This window comes from Acanthochromis polyacanthus, chromosome 3 (genome assembly GCF_021347895.1).
Source record: "Acanthochromis polyacanthus isolate Apoly-LR-REF ecotype Palm Island chromosome 3, KAUST_Apoly_ChrSc, whole genome shotgun sequence".
NCBI lineage: Eukaryota > Metazoa > Chordata > Actinopteri > Pomacentridae > Acanthochromis > Acanthochromis polyacanthus.
Window position 1 is genome coordinate 36,655,717 of NC_067115.1, and position 19,960 is coordinate 36,675,676.

Genomic DNA, 19,960 nt, shown 5'->3' on the forward strand with positions numbered 1-19,960 from the left:
ACAAGGCTTTTTGTAAAACCTAATTTGTGAGCTTCAGTAGTTGTGGTTGGCAGAGTTTCTTAGATTTAGTCAGAGACAGTTAAGCTGAGGTTCCCTCACTTCATATTTTGTGCACAGGCAGTTTTCTTTTAATCTCATTTTTGGCTATTATCATATTTTACAACATGTTTAAGTCTTCCTATTATGATGTTGACTTCATAATTTTGATAGTTGAAAGGTTTGGAAGCAGAGTGGTCTAACCTTCTTTCTTATTTTTTGAGAAAAAAAGGTTCAACGTTTTGTGTTTTCAAGAATAGTCTCGCATTCCAAGCACCACTAATGCTATATTTGGGTTGTGGTTTAGACCACTTTGCCACTAAAATCTAGACCACAAAATATTACATATATATATAAAACTCAGTTCAAATTTTTTGTGGGTTAGACCACTTTGATTCTAGCCCCCTCTATTTGGCCTGATATGAATGTCCAGTATAGAAAACAGAGTGATGGTTGTGGATAAAGGGTTTGGCGGTACTAAAGTGCAATGACTGACCTTTAAAAATGTAACAAAAGCTCAGTATTTATGCAAATTACACTCAACTTTCTTTGTTTATATAAGATTTTTTTTTATTCTGACATGTTTATAGAGAAATAAACATGATTTTGGTTGCAATAACAACGCTGTGCCGCAGTTTACTTTTTCTGACATGGGTGAATTTTACACAAACAAATAAGTCAGTAAATGCTTCTTTAATTCTTCCATGTTGACCTTGCTGAGGCCAACACTGTTGTCTGAAGGGTATTCAGATATTAGTGATATGAACAGCAGCCAATAGCAGAGATACAGCAGGGCACAGATAGGAAAGTTAATCAGCTACAGACTGTTGCTCGGCAGATAACAATAGCGTTCACAGCTACCTGCCACACATATCAGCCCTTCCTCTCGCCACTCCCTCCGAACCTTCCCGTCGAGCTTGTTCCAGTGTCCAGTTTCTGTGCTGAAGCGTGATGAAGAGGTCGGTGCTGCTGCTGGGCGTGACAGCCTTCTGCCTCTGCGTGTTTGCCACCGCAAACGCAAGTCAACAAGACGAATCTTTCCCTGAGAAGAATGGAGTTTTACAGCTAGAGAAGGGGAACTTCAACAGGGCACTGAGGAAATACGATCAGCTGCTGGTGCACTTCTGTAAGCTACACACTCGGCTTGATTTTGATGATTTGACTGTACAAAAAAACAGCACAATCAGAGTTTCTATATGGTTCATTAAACCTTTATTCTCCTCAGATGCTCCTCTAACTGTGCAGGGCTATCGGGTGACGGCGGCGTTTGAAGGCGCCGCTGCAGAGCTTCAGGGGTCAGAGGTCAAACTGGCAACGGTTGATGTGACTAAGGAGAAGGAACTGGCTAAAGATCTCAGCGCTACAGACCAACACACCATCAGACTGTACCTGTCAGGAGATAAACACAACCCTGTAACCTGCCCTGGTGAGTGACAGAGTTCATTCAGTTCACATTAATATCTAAGTTTTAATCACCATATTAAAACCTTTAAGTTCCTAATGGTTCCAATGGCTGGTTCCACACAGCTGAAAAGTTTCTTTAGGAAAAACCTCTCAACCTAAATGACCAAACAGGTTGTTTTTCTCTGTTAGTGGCAGATGTAACTGATGGTACGTGTCCACAGCCGCTTACAAGTTTTCCATTCATTGTCTAAGTGAATCATCCTACACTGCATTTTGGTAGCGTTGCAAGTGTTGTGTTGCCAGCTAGCTGCTCACCTCTAATTTGCCTTAAGCAACGTAGACCTCAATTTTATGTAAATGAGGCACGTTGAGCGGGGTCCGACACCTCACGAAGCTTTCATAAAACCTCTAAACTAGTCGTTGTTGAACTAAAATGAGGACAGATTCAGCAGGTTATTTCTTGTCTCACATGTTTTCTGAAATACTTTTTAATGAAGTGATTTCATAATAAAAGAAAAAGTTTGCTACCAAGATGCCATGTTGGGCCAACGCTTTTACAGGACTGAAGGGAAAGCAGCAGTCATATGATCACACGACTATCAAGCACGTGACGTTGAGAAACAGCGTGTAAAAACGCCCCTGTAGACGCGTATCATAAGGATATTTTCCCAAGTGCTAAAGGGTCATTTTGAGATACTAAGTACTATTTGGTTTGGGTATGATACTGAAATTAATTCCTGGATTGTGATATAGATCCTCAGAACTCCGCCTCCATCTTAGCCTGGCTGAAAAGGAGAGTGGGATCTGCTGCTGACCTCATCACTGATTTCAGCCAATCAGAGGCTTCAGAGGAGCTGACGGTGGTTGGATTCTTTGAGGTGAAAATCAGCTGCTTGATTTTCCTCTTGGTCTTTTTGAATGTTTAGACTTTAGTCACATGTTGGTTTGTGTCTGTAGGAGCTGGACCATGAGTACGTCCAGATGTTCTACGCTGCAGCGATCGACCTTCCTGACATTAACTTTGCCGTGACGCAGAATGATGACGTCATCACCAAATATGGTCTCACGCATGACGTTGTTCTGCTGCTCAGAAAGGTACTTTACATCCAACATACAGTATACACAAATACACACATACAACAGAGATGTTAAGAACATGACCCTATTTCATGAAACAGCTTTCTGAAAACAACATACAATATTTATATCTATTATCAGTCTCTCAGTCAGGATAGCTGTAGTAGTCAATCAGTGATTTAATGTCTAAAATATAGTTTAAAAGGCTTTCAACTGACCTGGGGTAGTCAGGAGACATGGCGATCCAGCTGTGTGTCTTCAGCATAACGATGGAAACTGATGACATTCCAAAGGGGTAATTACATATGACATTACTGGTGAGAAAGGTGAGAGAAAATGAGATCAGAAATTTGTTGTAAGAAAGAAGATGAGACAAGTATGAACATTTTCTCAAAAGTGAATACTTGTGACAAAATAATTAGAAATGCAGAACTGAAGGAAAAGTTGAAGTGACATTCAGAATTTTAATAAAGCAAGCAGTGATAGAATATAGACTTTGGGGTTTGACTTGATAAACTATCATTCCACATGAATGAATGAATGAATGAATGAATGAATGAATGAATGAATGAATGAATGAAGCAGACCAGTGGTTTCTTGCAGTCTTATCTGTGTGTCGGTGTGTCTGCTGCAGTCTAAACTCATTCAGGCTTACAAAATGACGCCTCAGACGTCTAAAGAGGAGCTGATCATCTTTATCACCGTCTTCCAGATGGATCCAGTCACCGAGTACAATGGACAGGTAGAGACTGGTGCATTTTCTTACACATGTTACTGCTCTGCTGCAATTACAGCTGGAAACAAATCTGTGTTTAACTCATCTGAGATTCTTTAACCATTACTGTAATCTAATGCAATCCAACTGCCTTGAATTCTACTTTCCTTAAGCTTTGGATAACATTACAAGACAAGTTATTCTTTATGTTTGTTTGATAACATTGTATCAAAAGAGTTCCTAGTATTTTGTCTAATACACCAACATTCATGCTTTTGAGAAAATTTGACTTTTGGTTTAAAATGGGAAACACACATCAGTCTAAAATGTTCAAATCCAGTGTTTTATTGCACTTTTCATCCACCCTGACCTCCTCACAATATGCAAGACTCCATATGTCACTTCACTTCTTCCTTTCACTGCAACTACAGAACTCTCTCCCCTGAAAGTACACTGTGTTTTGGGGCATTTGCTGAACTTATCTTGCACTAAAATTTCAGCAAATATATTTTCTCTCTGTTCTTTTTGCAGACAGCCACTCGGATCTTATCCTCGCCTGTATTAAACCATGCACTTCTCTTTGTCAACAAAAGCTCAGAAGACTTTGAAGAGATTTTCTCTGCTTTCAACAGCGCTGCAGAGACTTTCAGGCTGAAGGTGCACAACACACACACGTCTGTACTTTTTTCTTTTGTGAGGACAAAACCCTGACTGTTACCTTAAATCTAAGTATAACCTGAAACTGTTCAGTTAAGCTCAGACATTATGAAGGTCCCAAGAATGCAAACGTAGAAAAACAGTGACAGCTGAACATGACACAATCCATTTCCAGAGGAGGTAGAGGAATGAACCCATAAAACATTTAGATTACATTACATATATTTAAACCCCCATTTTAACCTTTGATAATGGAAACAGAATTTAAAAAATCACACTAATTAACTGTTTAATAATGTGGTATTTTTAGTGATTTCTTCTAATCTTTGATAGCATCAACAGTGGATACGGAGAAATTATCACTATTTCAGCCTGACTTAAAACATTTTTGTAGAACAGATGAGACAGGCTTCTTCTTGTAATAACACTACAACCTCTGACAATATTGTTTTAAGCAGGAGTGTCAGACATACAGCCCAGGGGCCAAAACCAGCCTGCCAGAATGTCCAATCTGGCACTTGGGATGACTTTGCAAAGCATAAAAATTAGCTGTAAATTTTAAATAATATCTAGTTGTTTTAATCATAAAGTACTATATTGTTCAGTTCCAGATACCTGTGACTGAATGCTTTAAGCCTTTTAGATACACTGTGATCTGTAAGTTGTAATGCACAAATGATAAACTGAAGCATAGTTCAGTCGAAATTGCACTTATTTCTTTCGAGAAATTTCAGGTTGTTCATTATGTTTTGTAAAAAAAGGTAGTTCATTAAATGTGAAAATTTTCATAATGCAATTTTTTTGCACTAAAACAGACGGAAATATTTGGAGTTGTGGTTATTTATAGGTTATTATGCTCTGATTTTACTGGTCTGGCCCACTTGAGATCAAATTGGGCTGAATGTGGCCCCTGAACCAAAATGAGTTTGACACCCCTGGTTTGCTGTGTTCTTACATTTTGTAGTAAAACCCTAAAATTAAATAGTAGCCATCAAACATTACTTTAAAACAGAGACGTCACTAGGTTTTAAGGACAGGATAGGCTTAGCCCCCATGAGAAATTGCTTTTCCACTTTTTGGACCAATTTAGATTTATTCAGAGATACTTTACTGTGTAAATGTTTTAGGCCACAGTGGTCATGACTTTTGCTCACAACACAATAATTCAGGGCTGCCAACTTGTGACCAGACCTTAGAGTGAGATTTGGTTTATGCAGGATGCTGAGGGGGGGCCTGGTGGCCCTCCTCCAAAAAATTTTGAAAGTTATTGATCCTATTTCCTGCATTCTAGTGTATTTTAAGAGCATTTTGTTAAAATCTTATTATAGAGATAACACTAAGTTATAGTAAAAAAAATATTGAGATTAAAAAAAACTGAAAAACAGAGCAATGGCAGGCAGTATTGAAAATTGCTCTTCATGTAAAATATGGATGAAAGTTCTGTGGCTGGATGAGCACAACACATTTCAGTATTTTCCATAGATATATGCATAATTGAAATAACTCCAGCAACCACTTGTAACATTGTCTTGGAGGATTCTAATGCACACACTCAACAGATTCAAGTTGACCATATCAGCCAACTAAACAATAAAAAGTGCTTAAGCAAAAACAAAACATCTTCATAACTTAAATTATCCATTCACTGAATAGAATTACAATCAGACACTAAACTCCGTCCCACAGCAGCAGGGCGTGAACTAAAATCAGGACTAAACCAGGTCTGACTGGACCTCACAGGAGCAGGGTGACATGGACTAAACCCAGGACTAAATGAATGAATACTTAACTAGGCCCAAAATAAATAAGAAAGACTGTAAACTCAGAATAAATGGCACAACTGTAAACAGGAACAGGAAAAGAACAGGGAAAAATTAATTCTTGTGAGCCATGTTGTCCTCCCTGGTGGCCATTTTTGAAGCCTTGATGATCTCTCTGGTGTGGGTTCCCATTTATGGCATGGCTACAAACCAGCCATTTTAATAGTCACAAGAGAGGAGAGTTTTCCCTCTAGAGCTAGACTGTTCCTGGTCTTAGTTCAGTCCAACCAGTGAAAACAGAGCATCATAGAAGGTAGTCATATTAGGTCCAAAATTAGCAAAAGATGCCAGTTAGCGTTCCATCATGGGAACAGCAGCAAAACCAAAAAAGCAAAGTTTTTTCCCATTAATTTGCCACTTAATGAGCAATGCTGAACGTTTCATTTTCTGTTTACATTTAAATTGCCACAATTTAATTGAACCTTCAACAAAAACTTAAGAAATCTCACTGGTTTTGCTGCTGATGGAATGGTGCAATGTTAACAGACATGTTTTTACATCATATTCATACCCTCTATAGTTTATTTTGATGGTGATGGGCAGCAAAGATTTTTATGTACAGTGGTAGCTGTGGTAACAGTGAAATCCTGATATTTTGACCTGGTTTATGTTTTTCTCCTTTTCTTTCAACTATTGCAAGAGCTATCACATGAACCAGATAACTGTCATGAAGTCCAATGTATTCTCTAGCAGCATAAATTAACTAAGATTATAGTATTATCCTAGCCTAGCCGCGCTAGACCCAACTCTGAAGACACAAAGGTCTAGGAACTCTCGACAGGGAGGGAGGCGGGCTAAAAGGTTGTCTTTCAAATCACTCTGCAGCAATTGGGTAGGTATACAACCAATCAGCGCAACGAATAGGCTGACGTAGTTCCTAGAGCGCCGGAAATCAGAGGATGCGGTAGTTCGGTGAAGCCTTATTTATACAGTCAATGGATGAAGCTCAAGTATATTACAGACATGTTAACAGAAAGATTATTCAGAGTCAGTGCTAATGGGGCTCAACGACTGTTGTCGTTTTTGTTTTTCAACCCTGGCAGAGAATTAAATTCGTTGCCGTGGGTTGTCTAGCGCGGCTAGGCTAGTTGTTTCCGGTTGTTTCTGTCAGAATCGTCGCGCCTCTGTCGTCACTTAGTTACGCCCGCCTTCTGACTCTACACTTCATGGTGATTCGTCGGCCAGTATTAGGAGCATCCAACCTCGAGGCTTACCGAGGGTAACTAGACCCACCCTGGCAGAGAATTAAATTCGTTGCCATGGGTTGTCTAGCGTGGCTAGGCTAGTATTATCCCATAATGGTGTATAATATAGTGACCTTATTTATTTATGATGTGTATTTGGGCCAGGCTAATTTGGCTTTTATATCTCTCTCTTGGCTATCTCCACTTTCCAATCATTACTCTCCTAAATAAAAGTTCAAGTTAAATAAGTCTTATATGGTGCAGATGGACTGAAATGTTTCATATTTCATATTCATATCAAGTTACATACAATCCAAGACTGTCAGCATCACAAATGACTCTATCCTGTGGAATCCTTCATACTCACCTTTCCAGTAGAGGTTTCTCCCCTCCCCCTCTATCTGCTCCTCTGCCCTGACTCCTACAGGTCAACAGGGGTGGTGGAGTGATTATTATTATTATTATTATTATTATTATTATTATCATTATTCACATAATCATACGTGAATGAGCTCAGCTCCTGTTTCACTGTGTGCATCTGATGCTGGAGCTGATGCTCCAGAAGGAAGTCACCCCAAAGATTATGGAGTTAGAACAGTCTCATATTCACAAATGCACACAGAAGAATCACACATGTGAACTGGGATTCACAAATGTAAACTGCAATCCACAAATAAATTAAGAAAGTTCACAAATGTATTTCTGCATTCACAAACTGCTTTTGTGTGTGAATCTTTTTGAGACTGCTCTGCCGTCAGCTCGATCCACAAATGCATTTTTTTCAACACGGAAGTTTCTGTAGCCAATCAGATGTCTCCCTCCTTTCAGCCAATCACAAAAACTCACGTGGGAGTGGGTGTACTGTTCAGCCAATCACAAAAACTCACCCACGTTGGGGTGGGTGTACTGTTCAGCCAATCATATGAACGCGTCCGCACAGCGTTATAATTGACCGTGTCACTGGGCTGAAGAGTGAAGCTGCCCGTCGGAGAGACCATGGCGTCTGATGGGGACAATAGACCCTTTATTTGTTTACAAACATTGTGAACGTTTTTTGTGGGCGGGGCTTATGCTGGAGGCAAAAGCTGAGAGTTTGCATTGCAGAGCATTTTTACCCGTTAAACTTCAGTGTACCGCCGGCGGTACACTTACTAATTTGCATAGGATTTAAAGAATGTCCGAAGGCTGCAAACACGATTATATAAACATTATACGCCGATGGAAAGCTTAGATTCTCATGAATCCGCCGGTATAACCACTTTCAGATGTGATTTCCACAGCGGATAATATAAACACATTTGTCCGACAAGAACGAATATCCATCCATCCTTTCTCTGTACACGGCTTTAACGTACACGGCTTTAACGTACACAGCGCGACTCACATTTCCAGGTTCATTATTACACCACAGATGAAAATATTCCACAAAAACGGCCATAATCAAACCTTGGACATCCAGACGACACAAGCCAGTAAACTATTTTGTCCAAAACATGTCTTGAAGTCGGTATATAATCCACGAATCGGTCGTTTTCAAGGAAATGCACCTTCACGATGCGCGTCCAATATTCCCTGTATTTCTCGTCATATTTTTTTTATTTACAAATAGAATATTAGCGATTTTTTGTACTGAAATGGCTGGAACTGACTGCAGCTGATCATCTCTGGAGAGACAGCAGGTCCAATTTGTGGCACTGGCAGCGAACAGTGGACACTTTTTGTGGCACCGCTGCGGTGCCACGGTTAATGCCACTGTTTGGGCGAGATGCCATGCGAGGTGCATTTCCTTGAAAACGACCGATTCGTGGATTATATACCGACTTCAAGACATGTTTTGGACAAAATAGTTTACTGGCTTGTTTCGTCTGGATGTCCAAGGTTGGATTATGGCCGTTTTTTGTGGAATATTTTCATCTGTGTGTAATAATGAACCCGGAAATGTGAGTCGCGCTGTGTAACGTTAAAGCCGTGTACAGAGAAAGGATGGATGGATATTCGTTCTTTGTCGGACAAATGTGTTTATATTATCCGCTGTGGTAATCACATCTGAAAGTGGTTTATACCGGCGGATTCATGAGAATCTAAGCTTTCCATCGGCGTATAATGTTTATATAATCGTGTTTGCAGTCTTCGGACATTCTTTAAATTCCTATGCAAATTAGTAAGTGTACCGCCGGCGGTACAACTGAAGCTTAACGGGTTAAAATGCTCGAGTTTGCGCTGCAAACTCTCAGCTTTTGCCTCCAGCATAAGCCCCGCCCACAAAAACGTCACAATGTTTGTAAACAAATAAAGGGTCTATTGTCCCCATCAGACGCCATGGTCTCTCCGACGGGCAGCTTCACTCTTCAGCCCAGTGACACGGTCAAGTATAACGCTGTGCGGACGCGTTCATATGATTGGCTGAACAGTACACCCACCCCAACGTGAGATTTTGTGATTGGTTGAAAGGAGGGAGACATCTGATTGGCTACAGAAACTTCCGTGTTGAAAAAAAACGCATTTGTGGATCGAGCTGACGGCAGAGCAGTCTCAAAAAAGATTCACACACAAAAGCAGTTTGTGAATGCAGAAATACATTTGTGAACTTTCTTAATTTATTTGTGGATTGCAGTTTACATTTGTGAATCCCAGTTCACATGTGTGAATTCTTCTGTGTGCATTTGTGAATTATGAGACTGTTCTAACTCCATAAAAGATAGCATATGGTTAAAAAAAAAAAAAAAGAGTGCACACCCAACTCTATGAACAACCAGAACTTCACAGTGCATTTCAGATTAACTAGCTAGCTAAGTAGCAGCGTTCTTTTAGAGCTGAAATGTAACTTCTGACCACAAAACAACAAGGTAAGACGTGCACAGAGATACAGCAGCATCTCACGCTGCCTCCTGTACAGGGACTCTCTTCTACAGAGTGAACAAGCCAGGTTTTTATTTGTCAAACAGGAAACATTTTGGTTCATTAAATTACATGGGATTTTCTGCTGTTAGCTGGAGGGCTGGAGCTAACTTATTGCTACTATCAGCAGTGATGAATACTTACTCTCCTGAAAACATTTCGTATATCCATTCTTTTTCACGTTCTTCTTCTCACACTGCTCTAGTCGGTTCTGTGTGCTCCTCCCGGTAAACACATGCTGCAGATACCCAATACAACCTAGGTTGCAGGGAAAACGCGGACTGGATTTCCAGTAATGTGGGCGTGCTCTATATGAACAAGTAGAATGGACTGGATAACAACGCACTGACTCGGCCTCTCTACCTTCCACCATGAATTGAAGGGAACTAAGATTTATGGTCATATTAAGTTAATAATGACAGGTTATGTGATTTTTTATTTAAACTCATATTCTGGCCACATTATATTGAATTTTTGGGCACTTTTTTGTAAAAAAAAAAAATTTAAAGAACATAAAATTATTTAAGCCCCCTAAAATGGGCCTAATGACGCCACTGCTTTAAAAGTTTGTCAAAGTGTAACAATTGTCACAAATGCTTCACTCCCAGAAGTCTATGCTAGATCTTATTGCCAGGCTTCTGCAGATGTTTGTGTGTCCGTGTGCAGATTTTGTTCGTGTACGTGAACGTGGATGAGCCTCGTAACGGCAGGATGATGGAATACTTCCGGGTTCGCGACTTTGAGGCTCCTCTCATCCGACTGGTCAACCTGACAGACCATGTGACCTACCATCTGCCGTCTGACACCCTCAATGTAGGCATCATTACAGAGTTCTGCCAGTCCTACCTGGAGGGAAAAGCTAAGGTAACTCACACTCACACCTACTGACTTGATGCGGTTATTGCCTCTGTTTAACCTACATTTGGTCCTTTTGGATCTTTCTCTCTCTTCATTCACAAGATCATTTGAATAGTTTCAAAGCAGAGTAGTCTAACCCACTTTTTGTAGTTTTTGAGAAAAATGGGTTCAAAGTTTTGAGTTTTCAAGAATGGTCTAACATTCCAAACGCCACTGTAACACTGTAGTAGGGTTGTGAGTTACGCCACTTTGCTACTAAATGTAGATCATAAAATTCAACTCAACTCAAAATATTACAGATTTATATAAAACTCAACTCCAATTTTTTGTGGCTTAGACCACTCTGCTTCTATGCCCTCTATTTTACCTGGTATGAATGTTCAGTCTAGAAAACTATGGAATAAATTTCCTATCATAATTCAAGAGCATTTTAAATTGATTTGAGGGCAGCATTTATCGATTTCATTCTCAGATTTCGTGATATTGTCTCTCAGAACTCTGCTCTCGCGCTCAAATTTGCTCTGCGCGTGCTCAAACTGTGTCCTCGCACTCGGTTACGATGCTACTCGCGCAGATTTTCTGCGTTCAAACTCAAACTCTTCCTCTTGCTCTCACGGAAACTTCTGCTCACGGATCTCTGCTCTGCTCCAGGCGTAAACTAACCGTGACGTCACCCGTTGGTTTCAACGCCGAGAAAATGAAGCCCGGATTTTGCTACTTCCTGGTCGCCGTTTTGGATTTTTTGGAGCCAGTGACGTAAAAAGTGTCATCAAACAGACTGGACCGGAGAGCAACGAGGGGCAGGATTGGCTGAGGACTCTCTTATCCCGCCCACATTTTACCGCAGAGGCTTCTGTTGCTGTCTATCAAGTGTAGCCACGTCCCCTGGCTCCACCAACTTTAACGATTTATTTAAAATTCAGTATTGATTTATTTTAAGATCGGCCACCTGATCTCTCATTTTGACCATGAAAACTAACGGGGAAAAAATCCTGAGCTGTAGAAAATCAGTCTATCAAATTTTATTTTTTCCAAAAATTAATTGGGGTCTATGGAGCAAAAGCTTTTTGGAGCCAACCCAAGCAGACGGCGTGATATTGCAAGTTTTTGACACTTCCGGGTGGGCTTCAATTCTGGAGCCAGATGCTACGTCCACTATATATACACAGTCTCTGCTCTGCTCTCGGATTTTTTGTGTATAAACGCTGTCAACCAATAGAAGGCCGGCGAGCTTTGACCAATCACATTATCCCTGTTTGTATACGGGTGCATTCGCTGTTTTTCCAACAGTGGTCAAAAAATAAAGAAATCACATTTATTACAGTCCCGGAGGTAGGGAGTGGCTAAAACCTGTTGAAAGAGTGCCCGCCCATATGCGACGCTCCTCGGAAAACAGCGAATGCACCCATACACAAACAGGGATAATGTGATTGGTCAAAGCTCGCCGGCCTTCTATTGGTTGACAGCGTTGATACACAAAAAATCCGAGAGCAGAGCAGAGATCTGTGAACAGAAGTTCCGTGAGAGCAAGAGGAAGAGTTTGAGTTTGAGCGCAAGAAATCTGCGCGAGCAGCATCGTAACCGAGTGTGAGGATACAGTTTGAGCACGCGCAGAGCAAATTTGAGCACGAGAGCAGAGTTCTGAGAGACAATATCACGAAATCTGAGAATGAAATCGATAAATGCTGCCCTCAAATCAATTTAAAATGCTCTTGAATTATGATAGGAAATTTATTCCATACTTCCATGCTAAAGGTGCAGCGTAAACAAAAGCCTTTTTACCCAACTCCAAACTGAGTTTTATAATATCTGCAGTATTTTGTGGTCTAGATTTTAGACCCTTTTTAAGCCCTTTATCCACAACCATCATCCTGTTTTCTATGGACCTCTTGAATTATGATAGGAAATTTATTCCATATGGAAGATGTTGCAGAAAGACTGGAAACTGAGTTAATCTCACTGAGCACTTTTAAATCCAAACTGTGAGTTCTTGATGCCGACTACATACATTTTTTTTTCGTAATTTGCTTATGAATGTAATATTTTTATTAGTTTTTTTTAAACTAGTGTTTTAATTGTGCAATTTGGTAATTGTGTTTTGTATTTGCTGCTGCCTATCTTGGCCTGGACTTCTTTGATAAAGAGTTTCTAAATTTCAATGACATTTTCCTGCTTAAAAAAAGGTTGTTAATATTAATAATAATAATAATAATAATAATAATATTATTATAATGTGTTTGCAGCCAAAGATGCAGAGTGAGCCGATTCCTGAAGGGTGGGACGAGAAGCCGGTGAAGGAGCTGGTGGGAATGAATCTGGAGAAAGTTGCCTTTCACCCCAACAAGACTGTTTTTGTCATGTTCTGTATGTAAACACGCTTCATTTTTACATTAAGCGAGGGTGTGATTCGTGTGATATTGACTACTGTGGTGCCTTTTAGCTCACTGTTTTAGTTAAAGCCCACAGCTTTACTGTTTCTAGGTTTTCCTGCACATATTTTCAATCAAAATACTTACATGTGATACAAATAGATTGTGTAGAAGATGCTTTTATTAGTTATCAAACAACAGTAGCAAATGTTCTGATGCTTAAAGGGGACATATTATGCAAATCTCACTTTGTGAAAGTTTTCTTATAGTAGTGTGTGTTGCAGTAGCTCATTATGAGGTTCGAATTTGAAAACTGTCTGTTTCCTCCCTGCCTTGCTACACCACATTTTGTGAATATGCCTGCTCAAACGGCTGAGTTTGAGTTGGGTCCGCTTATGACGAAATAAGCAGATTTAACTCCTCCCCCAGACTGTACCGCCCGCCCCCCGCCCCGCCCCGCATGGCCGCACTGTTCTACCAGCGTGCATTGTCCTGGGTGAGGGAGGGGGTTCTGGAGTGGCGGTTCCCTCACAGCGCCACTCTTCTCTCGTTTCCCGGAGCTCAGCTTCTCCGTGCGGGCGCTGGGCAGTCTCGTGCGAAGTGACCAGGCTCATGGCACTGGTAGCAGCTGTCTGGAGAGCGGCGGCAGCGGCGCCGGGCGGCTCCCCGCTCTGGGCTGGTGGTGGCCGGCGGCTGGCTGCCGGAACATCTCTCCTGCTAGCGGCTGCTGCGGCGTCGGCTTCGCCGCCTGTGGCGGCCCACCGTTTCGTCAAGGGGCGGCGGGTTCTTGGTGTGGTGGAGCTGTCGGGGATTACGGGAGCAAACTCTCCGCTGGCCAGCTCTTTTCCTCTTGGGTTTGCTCCCAAGAGGCGGCTCAGTCCCTCGGTGACAGCTTGTAAGCCGCGTCCTCTCCCAAAGAGGGGAGGGGGAGGGACAGATGCATTCATTTGCATACCTGGAAGCAGGCCCAGAAACCATAGATATATACAAACACTAGATGTCTCAAGACGGAGTCGGCGGCGTCGTCACTTGGCGGCCATCTTAGGACAGGGGACTGCTCTGGCGCACTGTACTGTAGTCAATGGTAAGGTGGATGATTTCCTCACTTTAACACTCACAACTCGCTCAATTCTTGATTGATTTACAAACGGTTTACTTTATTACAAACCTTATTAACGTGGCTATGATTTGGGCTCAATTCCGAAATCGCAGCTTTTCGTTTTGAAAAATGCGGCATAGTTGTGTGTCTTTTCTGCCTGGCTACTCACATTGAAGATGGTGTTACTCACAATCTGATTTTCAATTATTAGGTTTTCCTGATACCAACGTTTTTTGAGAACCGAATCTTTAGGCGAAATTACATTCTTTGTGGTTGTGGTTGTATTTATTTGCTTGTTAAAAGACTTTGATTGAGACCTTAGACTTATTGTTTGTATACATCTATGCCTGGATTAGTTAGCCTGCAGCCGAAATGCGTTGTGGGTAATGTAGGCACCAGGTTCATGAAAAGAAAAGACATCTCTGTTTGTTGTGCATTGATTTTGGTTGAGCTTTGTTTTTATCTGTGCATTAGAAAGCTGATAGTAATAAAGAAGTGCAATGCTAAATAATAAAATTACATTTACATCCATTTATGCTGAAAAAAGATTATATCTGTGTTCATTATTATATGAATTCAATGGTTTTAATTATTCTTATGTAAGCAGTAAAAGAAGTACATCTCTGACGTTTATAACAAACCAAGCTGTTCTAAAATCGGTTGAAAATTGAGCAATCTACAGTGATTTTAAAATCCATGCTCCATTGACTTTAATGTTATGAGTGATCGAGCAGCCCTGTCCCAAGATGGCTGCCATGTGGCGACGTCGCTCCCCATAGGCTGACAGCGCTCATGAGCCATCTAGTGTTTGTATATATCTATGCCAGAAACAGCCTGTTCTCAGCAGGGCTGGTGAGAGTGACTTTTTCGACCGCTGAAACTCCGAACAAAGGATGATTTTGGGGCGAACAAACTTAAATACTATGTTTTTTGGGCTTCTGAGACCTATATGACGTGACTGAAAAATAGCATAATATGGGACCTTTAACACTGCATTTACATCATGCAGATCTTAGTTCTGGTTAATCAGCAACTTGTTTTGCATCTAAGAAATATATACTGCAGACATTAGTTGTATTATAACCTTTTATTTTTTTACTGCTGAATTGTTCAGCAAACTGTGCAAAAGTAAAAACATCTCTAAATCTGTGTATATGTGTATGTGTTCATTCCAGATCTGCCCTACAGTCGGGAGTCTCGCGCTCTATTTCCACTGTGGGAGGAACTCGCCGAGTCCTTCAAACAGCAACAGGAAGTGGTCATCGCTCGCATCGACGCATCAGCCAACGACATCAACCTGTCGACGCAGGGAGCGTACCCGTCGCTCTGCCTGTTTCCTGCTCTGTACGCTGAAAGGGTGCGAAGCTTCAGTGAGCTGTAGAGATCTTATATGTGCTGTTTTTCATATTTTTTAGAATTTCTGTGATGTTTACAAAAGTTTTGCAGATTTTGTTTTCATATTGAAGAGCTTATCTGTGTATATAGCATAATAAGGACTATGTACTATATACTACACAGACTCTATTATACCTCATATGTACTATATACACCACCAATCAAAAGTTAATTTGAATGAGAAAGTGTGTCCAAACTTTTGACTGGTAGTGTATATCTCTGTATATAGCATTATATGGACTCTATACTATATAAAATACTGTATAGTATATAGTCTATATTAAAGGGGAACTTCGTTTTTTTTCAACCTGGGATCTGTTTTCATATGTCATTTCATACATGAGTGATGGAGAAATGAATTTTCGACATAGCTCCAGTATTTAGGCAGGCAGGCAGCTTAGCAGCTCAGCTAGCGAAAACTATGGGGCAACTTGCCCCCCCCGCGTCAAAGTCTGCCCTAACGTGCTTTTTCCCCACACTGACCGGCTCGGATAGTCTCAACGAGTGTCCCACAACATACTAGAGATGAGAAGTGAACAAAAACCTCCACATTACTTGGCGATCGCTATTTGTTGTGGTCTGTATCCAAATCTCAGGATGCTAGAAAGCAAATTTCGCGAGCTATCACGCGATTTTGGAACGAGATTTGCTTTCTATATGTATCGAAGGTTGTATATACTATATAGCATATACACTACCAGTCAAAAGTTTGGACGCACCTTCTCATTCAATGCTTTTTATTTATTTGTATTATTTTCTACATTGTTGATTCACACTGAAGATTAACACCTTTGTGTTTACAGCATAATTCCATATGTATTCTTTTATAGTTTTGATGTCTTCAGTATTAGTCTACAATGTATAAAATAATTATATAAAAACCACTGAATGAGAAGGTGTGTCCAAGCTTTTGACTGCTAGTATAGTCCATATTATACTATATGTATATATCAAAGATTATATATACTATACAGTCAATATTATACTAAATATTTATATAGTATAATGTACTTTATACTTATACATATATACATATATATGTGTAGTATAATATGGACTAGTGTGAGTGTTAATAACCATCCACTTTACAAATTAATGGGAATATGGTTGTATTGTTGATCTTGTTCACTCAAACTACAAATTACTATTGTTTTATTGAACAAGCAGAAGAATAAAGAAATAATTCTTTATATTCACAAGGCCCTATAGAGATGATTTAAGATTTATCATAGTATTATTTATTATTATTCTAATTATTGTCATTACTGTTTTTGTTGTACAGTTCTATTACAGTGAGATAATATTGCTGAGTGTGTGATGTGTGTTTCTGTCAGGTGGTGGTTTACACTGGAAAAAGGAAGGTGGACGATCTGGTTAAGTTTGTAGAAAAGGAGATGGAGAAAGCCAGAAACTACAGAGTTAAGGTAAATCATCGTGCTCATCATCCTATGTGTGTGTTTAAGAGTCACCTTTTTTCTCGGTTAAAAATAAACTTCTGTCCTTTGTGTCTCCAGGAGGATGAAGACAGGAGGAAGTACACAGAGGCTTTCGAAGCTGAAGAGGCAAAAAGATCCAACAAAACTAAAGATGAGCTTTAATACGAGAACAAAGACAGTACAGTGTGTGTGAGAGTGTAAATTATGATTAATCATCTGAAAAAAATTTTTTTATTCATACCACAAATATATGAAAAGTCTGGACGAACAACTTATGAATGGTGCTTAATTTACTTCTGTTCTAGTCTATTTCAAATGTTGTTGAGGAAACGATGTGAAAACACACGTTCACACCTTTAATTTTAACCAAGATCCCAAAGACTTCAAATTTCATCTGTTCAGGAAAATGTAACAGATTCCTGCACACAAAATGTCATTGATCTAACTTGACCTGATGGAGAAAAAGTCTCAAAAATTTAGTTTGCATATAAACAGACACATTTTCCCCCAATTACATACTGTTGACTGTTGTTTGAAAAACGTTCTGATGTCTTATAAATTCAACACAATCAACTGATGGGTGTATAAACATAGCATGTAGTATTTTATTAGATTCTATCCCTTTTTGAACATCAGGAACACTGCCTCTCTGCAGGTGAATGAGTTACACAACAAAGCTATTTCCAGTCTTAAGTTAGTTGTACCTTCATTATTGACAGTTCAAAGTGTCTCCCTCAACCCTGCGCAGTTCTGCATCGACAAAGGCACATGTTTAGCCCTGGACAGAAGAATGACCGTGTTTCAGTCATTCTGAATCCTCTGTGGAATGTTTTATGAGCTAACAGAAACCATTCCCCATCTCGACTGATCAAGGCCTGCAAGCTTCAGGTTAGACAAACAAGTTTCTCACCCTTCACCTTCACAGCATTCACCACAATCCCCAATGGCCTTCCAACTTTGAGGAAAATGGGGCCATTTGTTTCTACTTTACTAAAAAAACAAATAACAGAGGGATTTTTTTCAAGCAGTTTCTAATTTGAATACAGTTGAATTTCTGCTCTACCTTTGATAAAGTCATGCACCATTAAACTGTGGATGTCAAACTGCTAAAGATGAGCTGAAGATGCAGTCACTGGTCTGAGAAAGGGAGTCTCTGTTTTTGTTTAGTGGCTTTGACCTCATATCAGTGTTTTTTATTTTACAGATTTTTTTTAGATTTAGTGTTAATGAAATACACAAATGTGAACAAATTGATACTGAGAGTTTGTTAATTTACATGTCCGACGTCAAGTAAAAACCTGTAACTTTGTCTTATTAAAATGCTTGTTTTGTTAGTTTGTTTTTGACACTTTAGATATAAAAAATGGAGACAGACAGACATATATAGACAGAGCTGTAAAAAAAAAAAGTCTTATGTTACATAATCAATCATGCGTCTGAAAAAATGTTGATCATTAGGATAACCTAGAAAAAAGTTACAAAAAATATTAATAGGAAAATGGTCCTTTTTCTTAAAAACAACAGCAACATTTAAAAATGTAAAATCCTGAAAATGACAGAATCCATCATCACAGGGATTTGTCAGTGATCAGCAGCAACATTAGTTCTGACGCATGATTGTTTTATCTTAAAGATCTTCAAGACAAAAATGCCATGAACGTATTATATATCTGTGTTTGTTCTTCTTTCAAAGAACTTATTGTTTTCACCAACATCAGTCCTGATTCTAAAAACCACACTTTCAATTATTTTCAGGATTTTAACCCTTTAAAGGCCAGTGTGTCTACAATATATCTGACCTGATCACAGTCTGAGATTTGTCAATAGAAGTCAGTAACAACATTGACTCCAGTGTTTGTCTCATCTTCTGTTCGATGTAACAAATTTAGTTTTATCATGAAATATCTATTTGTTTTTTGGAATTAAGCAGAAGCCACAAAGTGTATTTGTCTGACCTCTGAGTAAACGTTCAACAGCTCTCTGGTCTCACGTATCATCCACACGAAGACGGTGTTTTGGGGGTCTGTAAACGATCATTTTTGAAAACGGGTTCCAGAGTGGAAAGATTTTGAAAGGCCGTTTACGCAGCTCCGTGTGTACGGGCGATCCGCTGCTTTTCAGAAAAGCTTGTGTTATAGTTTCGTATCTTCATTGACATGCATGCGCCACACGCGGCCACGACAACAACAATGAAACAGTGTAGCAAATGTGCTGATGAAGCTCTCTGTTTACAACTTTTGCTGCAAGTGGGCATGCCCCCAGTTTTTTTCTTCTGTTTGCGCGTGTTTCTGTCATATCGTTACAGCGCCCCTAGAGGTCTGGCATGTGTTTTACAGCGTTTCCATGCGTATCGAGTGCATTCGTGTAGACGGAAACATTTTCTGAGACGCCTTCATGTTTACGGCGATCGTTTTTGAAACTGTTCAGCGTTTCGTCTTCGTGTGGATGGGGCCTCAGCTTATTCTGAAAAGTCTCCTAACTACTGCTGATCTTCAGGACGGCGTGTCAAACCTGAAACCTGCCGTTTCCAGACAGATGCACTCAGAGTTTCACACAGAGATTCTTCTACAGTCTGGACTTTCAGATATGACATCACACAGTGTGACCTGGGATGATGTTGCCTAGCAACAGCCACAGAAGTACAACAGAAGCACAACAACAAATCCAAGATGGCTGCCAGAGAAATGTGCTCATGTTTCACAGTTCTGGTTAAAATAAAGATTGAAATAATATTTAAAATTCATTTAGACTTCAGTTATGCTTCAGTTATGCTTTCTGAATATGCTGTCTGACCTTACTGCACTAAATCTGCCACTTTATCTCATGGTTGTGTTTACATTTCACTCAGTTCTGCTGTTCTTACTTCTTAGTTGCTGCTTGGTTCTAGTTCTGTTTGTTTCCTTGTTCTTAGTTTACCTGTTTTTTGCTCTGTAGTTCTTAATTTATGTACTTTTTGCCTTTTATATCTTACTTTGTACATTACATTTCTAAATTTTTTATTATTTCTTTTAT

At 39.8% G+C, this 19,960-nt stretch overlaps 1 protein-coding gene across 1 annotated transcript; it reads left to right on the top strand.

Moving 5' to 3' along the window:
* Positions 1–917: 917 nt before the first annotated feature.
* Positions 918–19,691, top strand: zgc:136472 (uncharacterized protein LOC678514 homolog). The gene is made up of 11 exons (XM_022205469.2): positions 918–1,162; positions 1,262–1,462; positions 2,194–2,318; positions 2,398–2,535; positions 3,152–3,259; positions 3,764–3,889; positions 10,458–10,655; positions 12,893–13,013; positions 15,293–15,474; positions 16,847–16,936; positions 17,027–19,691. Exons 1-11 carry the CDS (start codon positions 988–990, stop codon positions 17,108–17,110), a joined length of 1,548 nt encoding a protein of 515 aa, XP_022061161.2. The 5' UTR covers positions 918–987; the 3' UTR covers positions 17,111–19,691.
* The last annotated feature ends 269 nt before the right edge of the window (positions 19,692–19,960 follow it).